This window comes from Arachis ipaensis, chromosome B7 (genome assembly GCF_059453495.1).
Source record: "Arachis ipaensis isolate K30076 ecotype BB chromosome B7, ASM5945349v1, whole genome shotgun sequence".
In the NCBI taxonomy this organism is placed as follows: Eukaryota; Viridiplantae; Streptophyta; class Magnoliopsida; order Fabales; family Fabaceae; genus Arachis; species Arachis ipaensis.
Window position 1 is genome coordinate 3,998,629 of NC_142442.1, and position 18,445 is coordinate 4,017,073.

The following is an 18,445-nucleotide window of genomic DNA, read 5'->3' on the forward strand; positions in this document are numbered from 1 at the left end:
CCAAGATTTTGTCGCTCTTAATAATGTTTTGGCTTTGTTTTTAATTGTATTTTTTTATATACCTTCTCGTGTAGTCACGTGAAAAGCCTATAAAGTATGAGCATTATATCATGAACAATGCTATATATAAGATCATCAGTACAATTTATTATTTTTACTAAAAATATAATATTATACTATTAAGCTAAATATATTAAGCTGTTAACTAAAAATACTAAAGTTTTAAAATTTGGATCGATCATTGAATCACTTTAATTATTAGTTTAATAATTTATTTAATAAAAAAAATTTAGAATAAAATAATAAATAAATTATAAATAAATATAATAAAATATAATTATAATCTAATATAAATTTTAAAATATTTTTTTAAATTTTAAACACTACATGAAATGTCATTATGATCTTATTAAAACACAAATTCAAAAATTAAATAATAAAAAAGACAAGAAAATATTCTGAAATCAAAAAATTATAATAATTTTAATAAAGAGATAATTGAAAAATGGTAAACAAATTCATGTGAATGATGATTATTTTATAATAATAAATTAAATACATTGCACATTATTCTAACAACAAAATTCTAGTTTTAATAAGACATATTAAATTGTATGTGCAGTTCAATACAAAACTTATTTATTTATAAAAACTACTTAAGAATCGACAAAACTATGTATATGTATGCGTTTGTTGTTGTTATTGTTGCATGAAAGGTTACTCATAACCTCTAACATAGACATTTTATCCTTCTATATTATACAATAAACTTCAAACTGTTGGTGTCTCAGCATCCACTCTCTCTCCCTTACTGATGTCTTCTTCTCATTCTAGATTCAACTATATATACATTATATCATTAATATTATTGTTAATGCCTATATATATATATATATATATATATATATATATATAGTTAATTCAATCTTTCTATATAGTTGGAGCCTTGGAGGCCGGTTATGTGACCTAGCAACGGCAAGGAATGCTTTGAGGCTAATTTTTTTTATATGAAAAAAATTTGTGTGTAATTCATCATTATGAATAATTGGTGTGTTTTTTTTGAATATGAATTAATTTTTTTTTTAATTTTAAGTAATAAATTGGACCCTCAGATTTGGAAAAGTAGAGAAATCTGAGGGTCAGATTTCATAGCACTACAAATCTGAGGATCAGATTTGTGTATTCGAAAAAATTTAAAATAAAAAATTTAATTTTGACCCTCAAATTTGCATTTAAAAAAAAATTAAAACCACAAATTTGACCTTCAGAATCAAATTTGTGGTTATCAACAACAAAAAAAATAAAATACCACAAATCTAACCTTTAAATTTGTGATATCCATATAAATAAAAAACACACCAATTTTTTACTTTATTTAAAAATACCACCTTCTACCCCATATTAAAAATACAAAGCGGCTTTTAGACTATGCTTTGATATATTAAATCATTATAGAATAATATATAATATATTAAGAAATTTAATGGCTGAAGTAGCATGAGTGAACTTAGTTTTTTGGTTATTTTTTTTAAATAAAATAAAGTTGCACGTTAATTACTAACCAATTTGAATGTTGGTAAGAATAATAATCTCATTTATCTATTTAAATAAGAGAAAATTTCACTTTTTTTTACTGTGAAATGTTAAAATAATAATTTCCTTTCCTCTATTTTATAAATATACATTCTCCTATTTTCTAACTTTTAAAAAACCTCCTCTTTAATCCATTTAAATTTTTTTATGTTAACTAATGTTAATTTTATCCATTTTTTAAGAAAAAATAAATTATTTTTTGAAAAAATATCCATTAACAAAAATTTTATTTTTTATCTTTAAATTTTGCTTACCAAAATACCCTTTAATAAATTATTCTTTTATTGATTAAATTATATTTTTACCAAAATATTTTTTAAAAAATTAATAATTAAATTATTTTTTTTTTAAGATACCTAGCCTTCAATAATTTTTTAATTATTAAATTGTGATTTTACTAAAATTTTTGTTAATAATAATTTTTATATTTACTATTAATTTTTTTATATCAATATATATTATTTTAACATTAAATAAAGTTTAAAATGGATTAAAGATGAGATTTTTTAAAAGTTAAAAGGGAGAGAAATGTACATTTATAAAATAGAAGAGAGAAAAATATTATTTTAACATCTCGCAGGAAAGGAGAGTGAAATTTTCTCTTTAAATAAATAATAAAAATTATTTAAACATAATAAATTATTTAATTATTTTTAATTATTAATTATTTTACGTAAAAATATTATATATAAATTTTAATTTTATTTAAATTTTTTTATATATATAATAATTATTGATCAAAAATAAATTTTTAAATAGAATTTAAATTTAAGTTAATATTTCAACAACGGAATAAATTGAACATGATTTGTATATGTTTGACAATATATAATGGATAGTAATTAGTTTAATTACTAATTATTATGCATTATGCGTAATACGTGACGTGTTCCTATTTAGTAGAGATGTATATGGTCCGTCCAGTTTGAAGATTCGGTCCGATTCTAAAAGGTTTTAGAAATTAATTTGGTGTAATTTTATTGAATTTAAAATTAAGTAAAAATTTTAAAAATAGATTCAGTCATTATTTTAGATTAGATTCGAATTAATATAAACTCAATTTTATCTGACCTATGTGCATTCTAAAAAAAATTAAAAAATATATATATTTTAAATTAATTTTAATATAACCAATTTGGGTTATCTACTGTGTTTAGTTAAAAAGTTAAACACGAAACTACACTACACTACTATTCATCAATATATTCAGTTTTGTTATTCACGAAATAGGATTGCGTGCTTTCGAATGATAGACTTTAGAGCCATTATAAATAATAAAATAAATATCAACATCATCTACAAAGGAAATTCCATTCCTCTTTCTTCATCTTAATAATATTTATTTATTACATTCATGTTTGTCGATGTATATAAATAAATTTAACCATATATCGATCCTTACATTACAATTTACTGATAATATAATTTCCTTTGTACCAAAAAAAAAAAAAATTAATGAGCCATTGAGGTTGACACACTCCACAATCATAAGCGGCCAAAATGCTGAATTTAATATAACCGAGTCTTTTTGTAATTCTTTAATTATTAATTAATAATGTCACGTTTTTATTATATGTTATTTTAAAATTAGATTTAATAAAAAATTTAATGAAAGGTAAAACAATGAAAATAAAGAATAAATTTATCCAATTGAATATGGTGAACTATAATTGGAAAGGAATATGAAACCTCAATTGGAATATCCAAGTATTTCATTGTATTCTATTTGATTGTACCACTTAGGATATCAATTCAAACATGGTATATATATGTCCACATAACATAAGGATATTTTTTTATTTTTATATTTTATTTATATAAAAAATATCTTTAATTTTAAAACATGAAAAAAGTAAGCCCTTTATTAATCAGAGGGAAACTTCTATATGTTAGATACAGTTAGACCCTACATGAAAAGCATAGGGCATAGAAAGGATAAATGCATGTACGATTGATATAAATTGAAAAAAGAAAAATGGTTAGATGTAGAAAAAGAGAGAAAATAAGCATATGCTTAGGTTAACAACTTAACATCATGTAGCAGAGGAGAATATACGGTGCTGCCGCATGAACCGACGGAGAATGTGGGACCCTTCCTCCATTGTCGGTTGCACTTGCACCTACCAATAATATCTTAACATTGTGAATAAAAAAATCGGATTTGGATTCTCTTTTGAATTTCACTTTTAGAGAATAAAATTTAATTTTTTATTATTTATTTTATAGGTAAGATTAAGGCAGATTCGAGTCTCCTATCTTTCTAAATTTGCCAATGAGTAATAGCTCAAATGGCATAGACTCTCAATACTCAATTAAGAGGTTGCGGGTTCGAGTCCTATCTTTTCAAATTTATACTCAATTAAGAGGTTGCGGGTTCGAGTCTCCTATCTTTGGTAAAAAAAAAGATTAAGTAAAAATATGAGAGAGAAATCATTCAAGAGTGAAAGATTAAACTTTATTTTCTAAAATAAAATTCAAGATTTAGAGGATCTAAATCCAAAAGAATCAAACTTAGTCAACTCACTCATTTATTTAATTAAATGTTAATAATTCAAATCATATATATTTTGTATATGTAATAATTTATGAGTCAGGAATAGATTTTTAAATAAAGCTTAAATTCATGATGAAATAATCTTTAATTTATCGAGTTAAAAGATATGACAGACACTAAAAAACAATTATCTATAAAGATCATTAGAGTTAAAATTAAATTTTATAAATTTTAAATAAAATATTTTAAATTCTTCATTTTTTAAAAAATAATATATGTATATACTTACATTTGTATCTATTTAAAAATTAAAAAGATAATTAAGAAGTGAATGAAAATTCTCAATTGTTACCCTCCCTCATATATTGTTTTGTTGTTTTGTTTTATGTAGGTTAATTATCTATTTGTTTGTTTAAGAAGTTTAATACACTTTGTTTAAGAGTTAATTATTCTGTTAATTTTTAGTTATAGTTTAAAAAAATTATAATTAAATTTTTATTGGTTGAATTTTTTTGAAAATATACAATAATGTTAGAATATTTAATTTTAAAATATTTTATATTCATCCAACATCTATTAAATAAAAAAATGAGTATTTAAACAAATTTTCTGAAATAGTTGTCTAATTAATTAAAATTTTTTATTTGATATAAAAATTTAATACTAAACTTTTAAATCATAAAAAATTAAATTAAAAAATTAGTAAAATTAGATTTAGACAGTAATTAAACCTTTAGTGTGTATACAGTGTCCATTTGTTATATATATGTAATTGAGTTTATATGAAAATCCTACTAATTAATAATTGACATGAATTTGTAAGAACCCTATGACTAAATGCTCACTAACAACTTGGGAAATATATGTCGTTATTATTATTATTGTTATTGTTGTCGTTAAATATTTTTTCCTTAAAATTTCACATGTACACACAATGAGAAATTTTAAGAGCCTAACAAGTTTTATAATTTATAGTTATTATTGATATTTTTAATGGTGTAAGATTTTATTTAATAGACTAATAATATGAAATTATTCATTTTTTTTTTACTGATTAAGTATTAGCTAAATTTTAATAAAAATGCTGTGTCCTAAATTTTTTCTATACACAATAACACATTATTATTGTATGTCATTGTAGAACGAAATTTTCTACTCATCAAAAATTAATATCATAATAACATGTTGAATCAATAACAATAATCTTAAATAGTACATAAGATCTCTAAAACTTCAAATACAGCCTTATGTTTTAAAAAAGAGACATACTGCTAGATTAAATTAAAAAAAAAATGATTTCATGATATAATATTAATTTCATAATATGTTATTAGAATTTCTATAGTCTAAAAATTTAGAGTTCAATCATTATTAAGTCCAAAAAATAAAAATTTATACTATAAAAAAAATATTGCTTTAGATAAAAACTCAACTAACATTCACTTAGCTTGCACATGAGTCAAATCCATGATTACCATAAGAATAATATGAAATATATCGATAAATTATAACTTATAAATCTTAAATTTTAAATATCTTATTATTAAGATGGTTAATTGAATATCAAGATCAAGCACACTGTATCAGTTAGTTATATAAATAAAAGTCAATTGTCGAAGGAGAAGAAAGCAAAAAATGATAGGATTTGAACTTCATCCGAATTTTATCTTCACAATTTCATATGTTTTTAAAATTTAAATCGACTCACACCCAACTTTTCTATCAATCTATATGCCAATTTTAGCTGCTCGCCTTATCTGCATATTTTTTAGATGAGTCCCGCTAGGGAGTCAATAAAATATTTATACAATGGCTACAATGGATTAAGTTGTTAGGCCCAATATGAATTAAACATAAAAATTAACTCCTTTTTACCCTAATTAACTTAAATGCCTGTTCAATTTTGTTTTAACCCTTATTTTCAACTTTTTTCTAATTCCCCTATTTTAAACGGAAGCTGCGCTACCACCCAAAATTTTCCATTGTCACAGCTGAACATCCCGTCCCCAACCGCCGCGTGAACTGCAAACTGCGTCTTTGCTGCATAGGACTTCACGGACCAACCTCCCTCGCAACTGTCCTCCTTTGATTGCAGCAATTGCTTCGCATTGTGACAGCTGCGCATCCCGTCCGAGTTGCCACCTGACACGGGGACTCCATCGCGCGCCACCACCCTCGCTTGAAGCAACCCGTGAGCAATGTTGCGGCTGAACATCCGGTGCGACCTGCATCACCCAACGTCGTTCACGCTCGTTATTCTGCGTCAGCCGGCAGCCTGGGTCCTCCTCCTTCGTGACCGTTGGATGGTTGAGGCTCTCCTTGGACAATTGTTTTCCATTGACAAGCACCTATTCTCTTAATTGGTTATATTTTTTTCAGGAATTTTGTATTTTATTTTCTTTTTCTGTTTAGCAATTTATCTTAGTATTTGTGTAGTGAGTACTATTGTATTTATATTGCTTAGGTATTGGATTTATCACAGTAAAAACCTCACTTGCGGCATGATTATTGTGTCAGAATTTGTGGAATAAAAATGTTATGCGGATGGTTGCTTTTTGATTTAATTTTTGCTTTTTTATTTAATTTTTGTGCGAGAAGAATTGCAAAAGTTTGGTATAAATATTTTCGTTTTTATTTTCCCTCGCTGTGTGAAACATTGTTGATATACTGTGTAGATGGTTACTTTAGCAAGTTATTAAACGGTTGTTTTCCATCAGCAAGCACCTATTTTTTTAACTGGTTATTATTTTTTTGCAGGGCTTAGTTTTTTATTTTCTTTTTTTGTTTAGCAATTTATCTTACTATTTGAGTATTATTGAATTTATATTTCAAAACCTCACTTGCGATTATTGTGTTCGAAGCTTGGTTGAAATATGTCCGTTTATTTCTACCCCGCTATATGGACCATTGTTGATATCTAGTTGACATTTTGTAGATGGTTACTTTAGCATGTTATTAGATGGTTGTTTTCCATCGACAAGCACCTATTTTCCAAACTGGTTATTATTTTTTTTAGGGATTTTGTTTTTTATGTTTTTTTCTGTTTAGCAATTAATATTAGCACTTTGAGTGAGTTGAACATCCACTTAAGAATAAAAATAATCATCCGCATACCAAGTAAAATGAACATCCGATATATTTAATTTAAAAATATGATTTGGAATTGACCATTTCACTAGTGATTAATGATCATGTACTCCAGTTAGCAATAGCAAGATAACTATTTTATGACAAAACTAACTTATTATTTTTATTTAATGCATTTTGTATTTTATTATTCTATTATTTCTTTGTGTTCTAAAGGGTAAAATTTAACTACTTAACCCTTCATTTTCTCATTATGGTTACCTTTCAAGCATTGATGACACGAATATATTATACTTTAAAAGAGATTATAATCATTTGAATGATGCAAATGCATGAACCACATACATAGATGCAGGTTAACAAAATTAATTTCCTTAATGATATAAGAAAATTTTACTTTTTATATATTCACATAAGGTACATAATAATTAATTAATACAAAAAATCATACATCCACCTAAAAATGAAAATAACCATTCACATACTTATTAGACTAAACATCCAGTATAATTTAATTGTATCTACTTGAATCTAATACTATCAACCAAACATCCACTTAACAATAAAAATAACCATCCGTATACCTAGTAAAATGAACATCTAACATAATTTAATTGTATTTACTTAAATTTAATCCAACCAACTAAAAACTTAATAATTATATTCCAAATCTCTGACATTCTTCAAATTCGTCACATGGCACAGTCTCACATTTTGGATATGCTTTCAATGCTGCGTCCTCACTATATGCTCTTAGAAGATCTTGTGTCAAGCAATTAACAGGTTAACAAATTTAATGTTGCCGTGAACATTTTACTTGAAAATAAGCTATATTATACTTGATAGGCCACTCGCACCTTTGATCCATCTCTTAGAGAAGAAACATCAATTACTGTTAATGGTCCTGCAATAAAGAAAGTCATATAACTATGCTGAAAGTAAGAGTAATACAGGAAAGAAGATTTTACTAATAGGATAAAAACATTAGTTGCATCCATTATACTATGAAGTTATGTTTATATGTGCATGCATATGCATGTAACCATGAGTGCATGCTTTAAAGTGCTTCTTAACGGATATACAATGTTATAGTTAAAAGCATCAAATTTAAGCTTAATTACTTTACTGCAGAAAGCAAGATCAAAGTTATACTTAATTATTTATTATATATCATATGAAAAATATTTATTCTTCATATCATTATTGCTGAGTCAACATGTTAGATTGTCAGCATAAATCCTCTATTACTCATCAAAATGACACTAGATGAAATGATCATGGTTAACCATTAAGAAACTTTGGAATTCTATGACACACTTAATTTATCCCTTTTATACCTGATGTTCAATCACAAATGTTAAAGTTTGCACCAAAACACCATGTGTTTAAAGGGAAGAGAGCATCAAAAACAAAAATGCAGCTGAGAGAGATGCCTTTGGGGCACAAAGTAAACTGAAAAGTTCATAATATGGCATGTCATCTCTTATCCAATTACCCCTCTATCTAACATACCTCTTAACCTCTCTACAAATTTTAAGAAAGAATAATTCAATAGCATATGAATATCATTCAACTACGAGTAGCATAGTAGGAAATTACAATAAGCTCTTCAAGAAACACCAAATCCATTAACAGAAATAAAAGACATTACAACAATTATGTGCAACTGTGCATCCAACATAAATTGGGGGTCTCACGTATATTGAAATAAAATATTGGAGCCTAATTTGTGATCATAATAAACATAAAATAGAAAACTTTGCTCAATACTAGTATCATGTGGTTAATAAGCAAGACAATTCTATGAGAAACAATTAACTCTTTCAAGCCATTACCCCAAATTAAGACATAGCAGCCAATAATCACAATTTGATTACTCAATGATGGTAGAACAAAAGAATTATATTAAAAGACAGAAAGACAAACTTGATAAAGAGGGAGACAAAAATTTAAAAACTTGAAACTCACTAGGAAAGAGGTTTACATCCTTGTGAAAGGCCTTAGAGTCTTTGTAGTGAGAAGCATCAGCAGCAAGAGATGAGTCAACCAAGAAGACGCGGTGAACGTTGACCGGGGACGAAGAGAAGCGTCGCGATCAAGCAGAGGGAATGGTGGCATTGGATTCGTTGACGGCTGACCACAAGCGGCGCAAAGAAGACCCGGCGTTTAGAGATGAGTATGGTGCGACACAGGGCCACGCGGCGTGCGGCTGTCCGGCGGCCAGGTTGTGGCGGTCTCCTGCGTCAATGGCGGTGGCTGTCGCGGTCTGCAATGAAGACGGGGGTGGCGTGGTGACGGCGCGAAGAAACGAAACGTATGGTTGTTAGAAGTAGAGTAGGGCAGCACGGCGTTGAAATTTTGGAAGAGAGGATTTAGGGTTTGAGTGAAAAGCCAGAACATATTTCTTTTGGGTTTTTCTATTTTTAAATATTTTTAAAAAATTTAAAATTTGAAATTAATTAACTTAATTTGATATTAATTCCAATTTGATCCTTATTGTACACATTGTAGACTAAAGTCATTGGCTCCTCATACTTTTCCTTTCAACCAACATCATATATTAACCTTAACATAATTATAAATCTTCACAAATACACAATAGTTATGAAAAGAAAAAAAAATAAAGAAAGATTACATAGAAAAAAAAAAAAAAAACTACGTAGTGACTAGTGAGATTTTTTTTTTTGTCAGAGAGATTAAAAATTTTGTAACATCATAGGTAAATAGATAGCATTTTCAGAGTGTGGTTCAAATATCCTAAAATTAAACACTGGTTTTTTTTTGGGTTTGGCCGAGGTTGGAACAGAAACCAACTCACAACACTAATTTTTTCAAAGGGCAAGTTAAGTATATAAATTGTTTGAAAATCAAATTTATCACAATTTTTTAATAGAGCAAACGAGATTGTAATTTTTTTATATTTATAGTAACTGCTAAAGGATGTAGTAGTTTTTAATTAAGTGTAATTAGTTATAGGTTGTTCAAGGCTCGACCTAGCTCAAACTTTATGAAGTACGGATATTTTGCTAAGTTGTCGTGTTTGTGTGTCAGATACATTTCGGACACACACTCGTCCAACACATATGTCTGCTATGTCTAAAAGTGTCTTAATAAAAATAAGAAAATCTTCTCCAGACATGCTTGAACAGACCTAAATAGGGGTGTTCAAAACCGATCCAATTCGAACAAAATCGATCAACCGAACCGAAAAAACTGAAAATCGAACAAACCAAAAAAACCGAAAAATAGTATTTTGTAGTTTTTTTGCGGTTCGGTTCGGTTTTTAGTTCTTTCAGTGAAAACCCTAACCGAACCGAACCGAACTGGTTCTCTTAAAAACCCTAATATATAAAGCCCCCCTCCCCCAAGCAGATAACCTAGCTAGCCTCCATTTTCTCCACTCGACCACTCCACAGCGCCAAAACTCCTCCTCCCACCCTCCTCTCTGCATCTGACTCGCTGGACAGCACTGTCACAGCGGCCCTTCCGCATCACGCTCTCTCTTCTCGGCGCGGTCCTTTCTCTCCCTCCCTTCCTCGTCGCGGTCCTTTCTCTCCCTCCCTTCCTCGTCGTGCTTCCTTCTCATCGTCGCACACTAACCCTCAGTCAGAGAGCGAGCCCAGACCCCAGAGCCCCCCTCCCTTTCCCCTACACAGCACCGTCTCTGATATTGCAGCGGTGTCTTCGACATCACAGGTTGCTGATTGCAGCGTCATAATCGTCCTCCACTACTCTGCCATACGTCTCAGTCCAGTCCAGGAGTGTCGTCGTCCTTCTCAGTCTAGTCTCGTCCCCTCCGTAGCAGCCGCCGACCCACCGTGTCTCACTGTCCAGCATCTCCGTCTTCTGTAGTAGGATTTTTTTAATTCTGATGATTTTGGGTTTCAACTTATGTTTATGATTCTGAATTTTTATTTCTATTTTGATGATTCTATCATTCAAATTCTGTGTTTAGGGTTATGATTTTTTATTGTACTTTTTATTGTATTTTTATTGTGTTAGTGTGTCAATCCTTATCATTAACATGTATTTTTGAAATAAATTTAAAAATAGTATATATTATTATTATCTATTAAAACAAAAATATTTTAAATACTTTATAATTAAAACAAGACATTAAAAATAATTAAAAATTAATTTATATTTTAATATCAATAAAATAACAAAATATTATTACGTTTATCTAAAAAACATTTTATATTATATATATATGTGTTCCTATATCCTATAAGATTTTAAAATTTGTGTCGACGTGTCCCATATTTGTGTCGGTGTCCGTGCATCATAATCTGAATCTAAAGCATATTTTGCTGGGTTGGGTTTGCCAATTTTATCCAATATTATTTTCGAGTCAGATTCGAATTATGTTTTGTACGGTCTAGTTTGGCCCCAAATTTTTTTTATGATAAAAATGTATGTATTTTAGATTAAAACTAATAATGTCATATTATATTTTTATGCATAAATTAATATTTTTATATTATTCGGTATTGTTTTGTTTTAAAATAATTTATTATGATATAAATATGATATAGTTTTTATTAAATTTAATTTTTAAAAATAAATTTTTATTACTTTAGTATATAAAATTTATATATACTAATTTTATATAAGATCAACCGATTTGTTCCGGATCACTTTGGGATTAGATCAAAATAGACCCTAGCCTTTATAGGGCCGGCCCGGCCCCGACCCATGAAACACCCTACTTTCTATGATAAATTCAGATATCCCGTGTAGGTGATTTCGGCCCATAGGCTAACATTCGTCATAATCTTTTCTAGTATTGCTAATGTTAGGAGCTTTAAATCTTAAGAACATGGATGGACCTAAAGAAAGCCCAATTGAGAAGAGGCCCACGGAAAAGGAACCTATACAAGCACCTCACGAACCCTAAAACTCTTATCCTGCCACAGGCCCACAGCCAAAAAGCCTAGTTTCAGTGTTTGTCCAATGGCGGCAGCAGCAGCTCGTCCCATCGTCACCGTTCAAGCCCTTGAGGGCGACATGGCCACCGGCTCCGCCCCAACCGTACCACTTCCTGACGTCATGAAGGCCTCCATCCGCCCCGATATCGTAACCTTCGTCCACGACAACATCTCTAAGAACTCTCGCCAGCCCTACGCCGTCTCCCGTCGTGCCGGTCACCAGACCTCGGCCGAGTCCTGGGGAACTGGCCGTGCAGTCTCCCGTATCCCTCGTGTTCCCGGAGGTGGTACTCACCGTGCCGGCCAGGGAGCCTTCGGAAACATGTGCCGTGGCGGCCGCATGTTCGCACCTACCAAGATCTGGCGCCGCTGGCACCGCAAGATCAACGTGAACCAGAAGAGGTTCGCCGTCGTGTCCGCCATCTCCGCCTCCGCGGTTCCCTCCCTGGTCCTTGCCCGCGGTCACCGGATCGAGTCCGTACCTGAGCTCCCTCTCGTCGTCAGCGACACCGTTGAAGGCGTCGAGAAATCGAAGGAGGCCGTCAAGGTTTTGAAGCAGATCGGAGCGTTTCCCGACGCGGAGAAAGCCAAGGACAGCCACGGTATCCGCCCTGGGAAGGGGAAGATGAGGAACCGCCGCTACATTTCCCGCAAGGGACCTCTGATCGTGTACGGAACCGAAGGCGCGAAGGCCGTTAAGGCTTTCAGGAACATTACCGGCGTGGAGGTCGCAAATGTGGAGAGGCTGAACCTTCTGAAGCTCGCTCCCGGTGGCCACATCGGGAGGTTCGTGATTTGGACCAAGTCAGCGTTCGAGAAACTCGATTCGATCTATGGAACCTTCGAGAAGGCATCGGAGAAGAAGAAGGGTTACGTTCTTCCAAGGTCAAAGATGGTGAATGCTGACCTGGCTAGGATTATTAACTCTGATGAGGTTCAGTCTGTTGTGAGGCCCATTAAGAAGGAGGTTAAGAGGGCCACTCTCAAGAAGAACCCTCTCAAGAACTTGAATGTGATGCTGAGGTTGAATCCTTATGCTAAGGCTGCTAAGAGAATGGCCCTTCTCGCTGAGGCACAGCGTGTTAAGGCTAAGAAGGAGAAGCTCGACAAGAAGCGAAGCACTGTTTCCTCCAAGGTATGATTCTCTGTCTTATTCTTTATTCATATCCATATTGCCATAGTAATAGCTTTGTTTTCAACTACTTTAATGAGTTGATAAGTTATTCTGTGTTCTTTAAATTTGTGCTGCATTGTTTTTTGAAACCTTGAATCGATATCTTGATGGTAGGATCTAGGATGTGTGATTGATAGGTTGATAATTTAAGAGTTGGCAATTGTTTGAACTGATACTTACTATGAATGTTTATTGTTCCTCGGCAGGAGGATGCATCTGCTATCAGAGCTGCTGGAAAGGCTTGGTACCAAACCATGGTTTCTGACTCTGATTATGCCGAATTTGACAACTTCTCCAAGTGGTTGGGAGTTTCACAGTGAACTTCATCGAGTCCTATTTAGATTTTTCATTTTAGGATTGTATTTCTTTGCAGTTTTGATAAATCAATTATATTGTTGGAGAACTTGCAGACTTTTAGCTGTATTAAAAAATTGTAATTTGGTAGATTTGGTTTCCTAACAATTTATATACTTAACTTGCCCTTTTTTTTTTTTTTTGGTCAAGAACTTGCCCTTTTTCAAATGTACTCAGAAACCCTCGTGTTTTTGTTGTTGTTGGAAAACATTTTAATTTGAGAGGATTGGACTTTTTGTTCAATCCAATTCTCTTATCTTCTCTCCCTCATTTCGGTGGATTTTTTTTCCTTATGTAGTTCCGAAAGTAAAGAATTGTGTTGTGTTTTGGGCCTTAGCCCTGTTATACTGTTATTGGACCTTATCTGTCCGTAAAGGTTTATTGGGCCCAGGTTGTTGGTTCAGATCTGACCAAAAAGCGTGAGAAACTAATACCAAAAAAATATGAGAACAATCAATTTGAATTCGTCTGTTTAAACAAGTTTTGGGAATTCCCTGTCCAAAAAAAAAAAAAAAAAAGTTTTCGGAATTTAAATTCCTTTTGCTACGTTCAATAATCCATTATGAAGAATTAATCTTTTACCTACTAGGATAATGAGTGCTGAAAAAAATTCTAATGGAATATGCTTATGTTGACCGAAATTATTAAAGCATATGCTCAAGTCTTTAATATGAATACGCACCTGTGTTACCACGCAAAAGGTATATGAATACCGGAGATAGACGCAAACCTTAGAGAAACATTGTAAAGAGTCTCATCAAAATATTGGATTTTAAAACATTATGTAACATTTAACCTTATATCGTGCTCTAACTTTGCCAAAATACGATACAAATAGGATATATATTAAATTATAAAATATAAATAAAATATATATTAAAATAAATTAAATTATAAATATATTTATATATAAATATATGATACCTAATTTAGTAATTAATCTTTTATGTATATGTAACGTTATTTTTTTTTCCAAAAGTGTAGAAGTTTTTATTATTTACAAGGGTGAGTAGTCTGTTTTTCTACTATCAAGAAAAATAATATATTTTTAATTTTTAACAAATAAAGAGTAAATATTCAACTCAATTTTATGTGTATTTTTTGGTTTATGTTTGATCTAATATGATCTAGTTTAGCCTGATAAAAAATAAGTTCAAATTCAAACTATTTTAAGATTTAAATTTTTTAATAGGTCATGTTTAACTCTGTAAAATAGTTTGTTTGTCCCGTTAAATCGATATAGACCTGTTAAAATATATAAATACATAATTTTAATATATTAAAAAATATAATAGTGAGAATTTAAATTGGTATCATTTATTTTATTTAAAAACTTTATTTATTAGACAATTTTTTCTTATATATATATATATTACTTGATTATTATTTTATTATTTTTAATTATCAGGTTTTTAAAAAATTTTAGGTGATCCTATGTCACTCTATCTTTTTGTGTTGTGTATGAAGAAATTGTCATGCTTTATTAGTCATCAGGTTGATTTGGATTTGTGGGAGCCAGTTACTGTTTCTAAAAGGAGATCAAGAATATCTCACTAAATATTTGCGGATGACTTGCTTTTATTCTATAAAGGTACAAAGAGACAAGTGCAAGATGTGATGTTGGTTTTAGAGATTTTTTACAAAGTATCTGGGATGAAAATTAATGTGGATAAGTCTAAAGCACTTTGTTCCAAGAATGTCTCTGCAACAAGGAAAGAGCTTTTCACTGGAGTGTCCTCTATCAGATTTGTCCAGGATTTTGGTAAGTATCTTGGGTTACCCTTAGCCATTCTAGAGTGACCCATTCAGCTTTTAATGGTGTCCTGAATAAGATTCGGAATAGACTAGTAAGCTGGAAATGGAGTTTACTCAATTGGGCAGGTAGACTCTTCTTGGTTAATTCCGTTGCAGCCACTATTCCCACGTACCAGATGCAGGTCTCTATTTTTTCTAAAGAGATCATTAGTAAACTGGAGTCTATGATGAAGAATTTTCTTTGGAAAAGATAAGTTGATGGAAGAGAATTAAATTTTGTTAGTTGAAAAGTACTAATTACTCCAAAAAAATATTGAGGTTTGGGGATTAGAGATCCTTATTGTGTGAATATTGCTCTTCTTGAGAAGCTAGTTTGGACTTCTTTTTTTTTTCCATCAGCCAGACAAGTTATGGGTCCAATTGTTGGATGCCAAATATCGATCATCTCTATATAACTGTTTTGATTATTCTAAGAATAAGGGCTCTCCCATTTGCAGGAGTCTTTGCAAGGCTTGGGAAGTGTTGAAGGATGGGTTTGCTTGGTATATTGGAAATTTGAACCATAATTTTTGGTTTTCTAGTTGGAGGAGAGAAGGACAGTTATCTAATGAGATAGATTATGTTCACATTTCTGATTCAAACATCCGGATATAGGATATCTGGTCGATTGGTAGGTGGCATTTGGATACTCTTTATTCTCTTTTATCTCAAAATCTGAAAGATTACAAGCAAGTTCGGAAGTGGGTTGGTATTGGTATGGGTCTGTCAAAGTCTAATGACTCATGCAACAGTTACTTGTAGTTGTGTAAGTAGCTGTTTGGTTGGGAGGAGCGGGAGAATTGGCTTTGGTTTTGGCACCAACTTGTTCCGGAAAAGCACAAGTGTTCGGCTTAGCTATGTCTTAAGGAAGCTCTTCCTACTGCAAGTTTTTGCTTTAGAAGAGGGACGTCATCATCAGATAGGTGCCTAAGATGCCTTTCTAGCTAGGAATCAGTTTTACATTGTATTCGAGATTGTCCAAAAGCTCAGCTTGTATGGCATATGTTGAATATTTCTTGTCATCCTTTGAATTTGAAAAACTGGTTCTTAAATCATAGCAGTGAGCATCCGTTCAGGTTCTTTTTGGGACTTTGAAGGATATGGCAAGTAAGGAATAATGACATCTTTAATCTTCATGAGACTTGACCTCTAGAAAAAGTAATTTGTCTAGCTTTAGCTTTAGAAAAGGAGTTTAAGAGTATTTTTGAATTACAACGTATGTCCTTCCCCTCTATTCTAAGTGTAAGTGGTTATTGAAATCCCCTATCCATTGGTACCTTGAAGATTAATTGTGATGTTAGTTATCATGGTTCTGATAATAGTGTTAGTTTTGCTTGCATTATTAGAGATTGTAATGGGAGTTAGCAAATGGGGTGTTTGGGAATGATTGGGAGTAATAGTATTCTTCAAGGAGAATTGTTTGCTATTTGGAGATAATATCTCTTAGCCTATGATGTGGGCCAACGAGATGTTATTTGTGAGACGGATTGTGTGGAAATGTTTAATCTTGTTACTAATCACCAAGATGGTTTTGCATTTATTGATTCGTTGGTGCTCAAAATAAGGGATATCATGCATTGGAATTGGTGTGTTAACTTTCATTTAATTATGAGATATGCAAATATGGTGGCAGACACCATGACAAAGATGACAATGAGGTTACAACTTCATCAAGTGGATGTTTCTTTTTCTTGAAAGAAGTTGAAAAGTAATCTTAAACGAAGTTGTCCCTCTATTTAAGTAGTTTTTTTGTTTTTCTTATTTTTTTTGGAGTAAATTACTATTTCTACCCACGAAAGTTGAAAACGCTGACATATCTACTCATAAAAGAAGGAAATTACCATTTGTACTCATGTGATATGGGTCTGCACAACAAAATTATCCAAACACTAAAAAATCACCTAAAATCTCTAAATTACTCTTATCTTCACCACCACTTTTCTAATCTCAAATCTCACCATCACCCAAACTCTTATTTACCACCACTCTCATCCCCAACTACCACCACCATCACTGCCGCCATCCAAAATCCGCAAGCTTCCTAGACGACCTCCCTCCACGCAATCTCCGCTCTCAGAGGCAGCTTCACTCACCATAATCACCTCCTTCATCCTCCGTCGCACGCCACTCTCAAATGGCTCAGCCACCTCTAGTGATCTCCAACTCCCCTAGATCGTCGCTGCCAGCTTAGTCCCTGCCAGATCTACTCCTTCTCGCCATAAACTCAATACATTTTCTAATTCAGAATTTCTACTACTCAACATCCATTTAAAATATTCAGAAACAAAAACTCTAGATTTACAATCAAAGCTTCTGGATCTAGTACCAACCTCCCTGGATGTAGAATCAAGCTCTCTGGATGAAGGCGGTTGTGCATGGCGCGCAATAGACTCGACTGAAGAAGCCGACGATAGAACCCTTTGAACACCCGTGTCGCACGACAAACGGCCAGCAACAATGCCGTCGTGAAGCAGAAGCTGAGCAAATAAGGAAAATAGTTCTATTTACCTTGATGGAGCAATAATGGGAAAAGGCGAAGATCTCGGATCTATGGGTTCCGACGCGAACTTCTGATCGTGGCTATGCTACCACCACTCAACGGTGGTCTTCTCTTGGGACCGGAAAGATGAGACGCGAGGCCACGGATGACGACGAGGCCACCAGAAAGAACAATAGCACATAATAGAGAGAGAGAAGAGAAAAGGGGGAGGATGACTCTCTGGAACAGAATTTGGTCTGAGAAGGAGTGAAAAGGAAGAGGGAGGAAGACGATGGTAGTAGTGGTAGAGACTGGAGAGAAGGGTAGTTTAGGAATTTCATTTAATTTTTTAGGGTTTGGATAATTTTACTTGCAAAAGCCATTTTTTATGGGTACAAATGATAATTTTTATCTTCGATGGGTAGATATGTTAGTGTCTTTAACTTTCGTAAGTAAAAATAGTAGTTTACTCTTTTTTTTAACTTATTTAATTAAAAAAAATTGTTAATATACCGAATTTAATACTCAATAAATAGTATATA

The 18,445-nt window shown here is 31.7% G+C and overlaps 1 protein-coding gene across 2 annotated transcripts; it reads left to right on the forward strand.

Annotated features, from left to right (window-relative positions):
• Positions 1-12,031: 12,031 nt before the first annotated feature.
• LOC107609341 (large ribosomal subunit protein uL4-like) lies at positions 12,032-13,886 on the forward strand. 2 transcript variants are annotated; one of them, XR_015892445.1, is made up of 2 exons: positions 12,032-13,313; positions 13,398-13,720. XR_015892445.1 is itself a non-coding variant. In XM_016311267.3 (2 exons), exons 1-2 carry the CDS (start codon positions 12,128-12,130, stop codon positions 13,594-13,596), a joined length of 1,224 nt encoding a protein of 407 aa, XP_016166753.1. In that variant the 5' UTR covers positions 12,043-12,127; the 3' UTR covers positions 13,597-13,886. The 2 variants fall into 2 exon arrangements, 1 of the variants encoding a protein (XP_016166753.1); XM_016311267.3 differs by having other exon boundaries at positions 12,043-13,237; positions 13,483-13,886.
• The last annotated feature ends 4,559 nt before the right edge of the window (positions 13,887-18,445 follow it).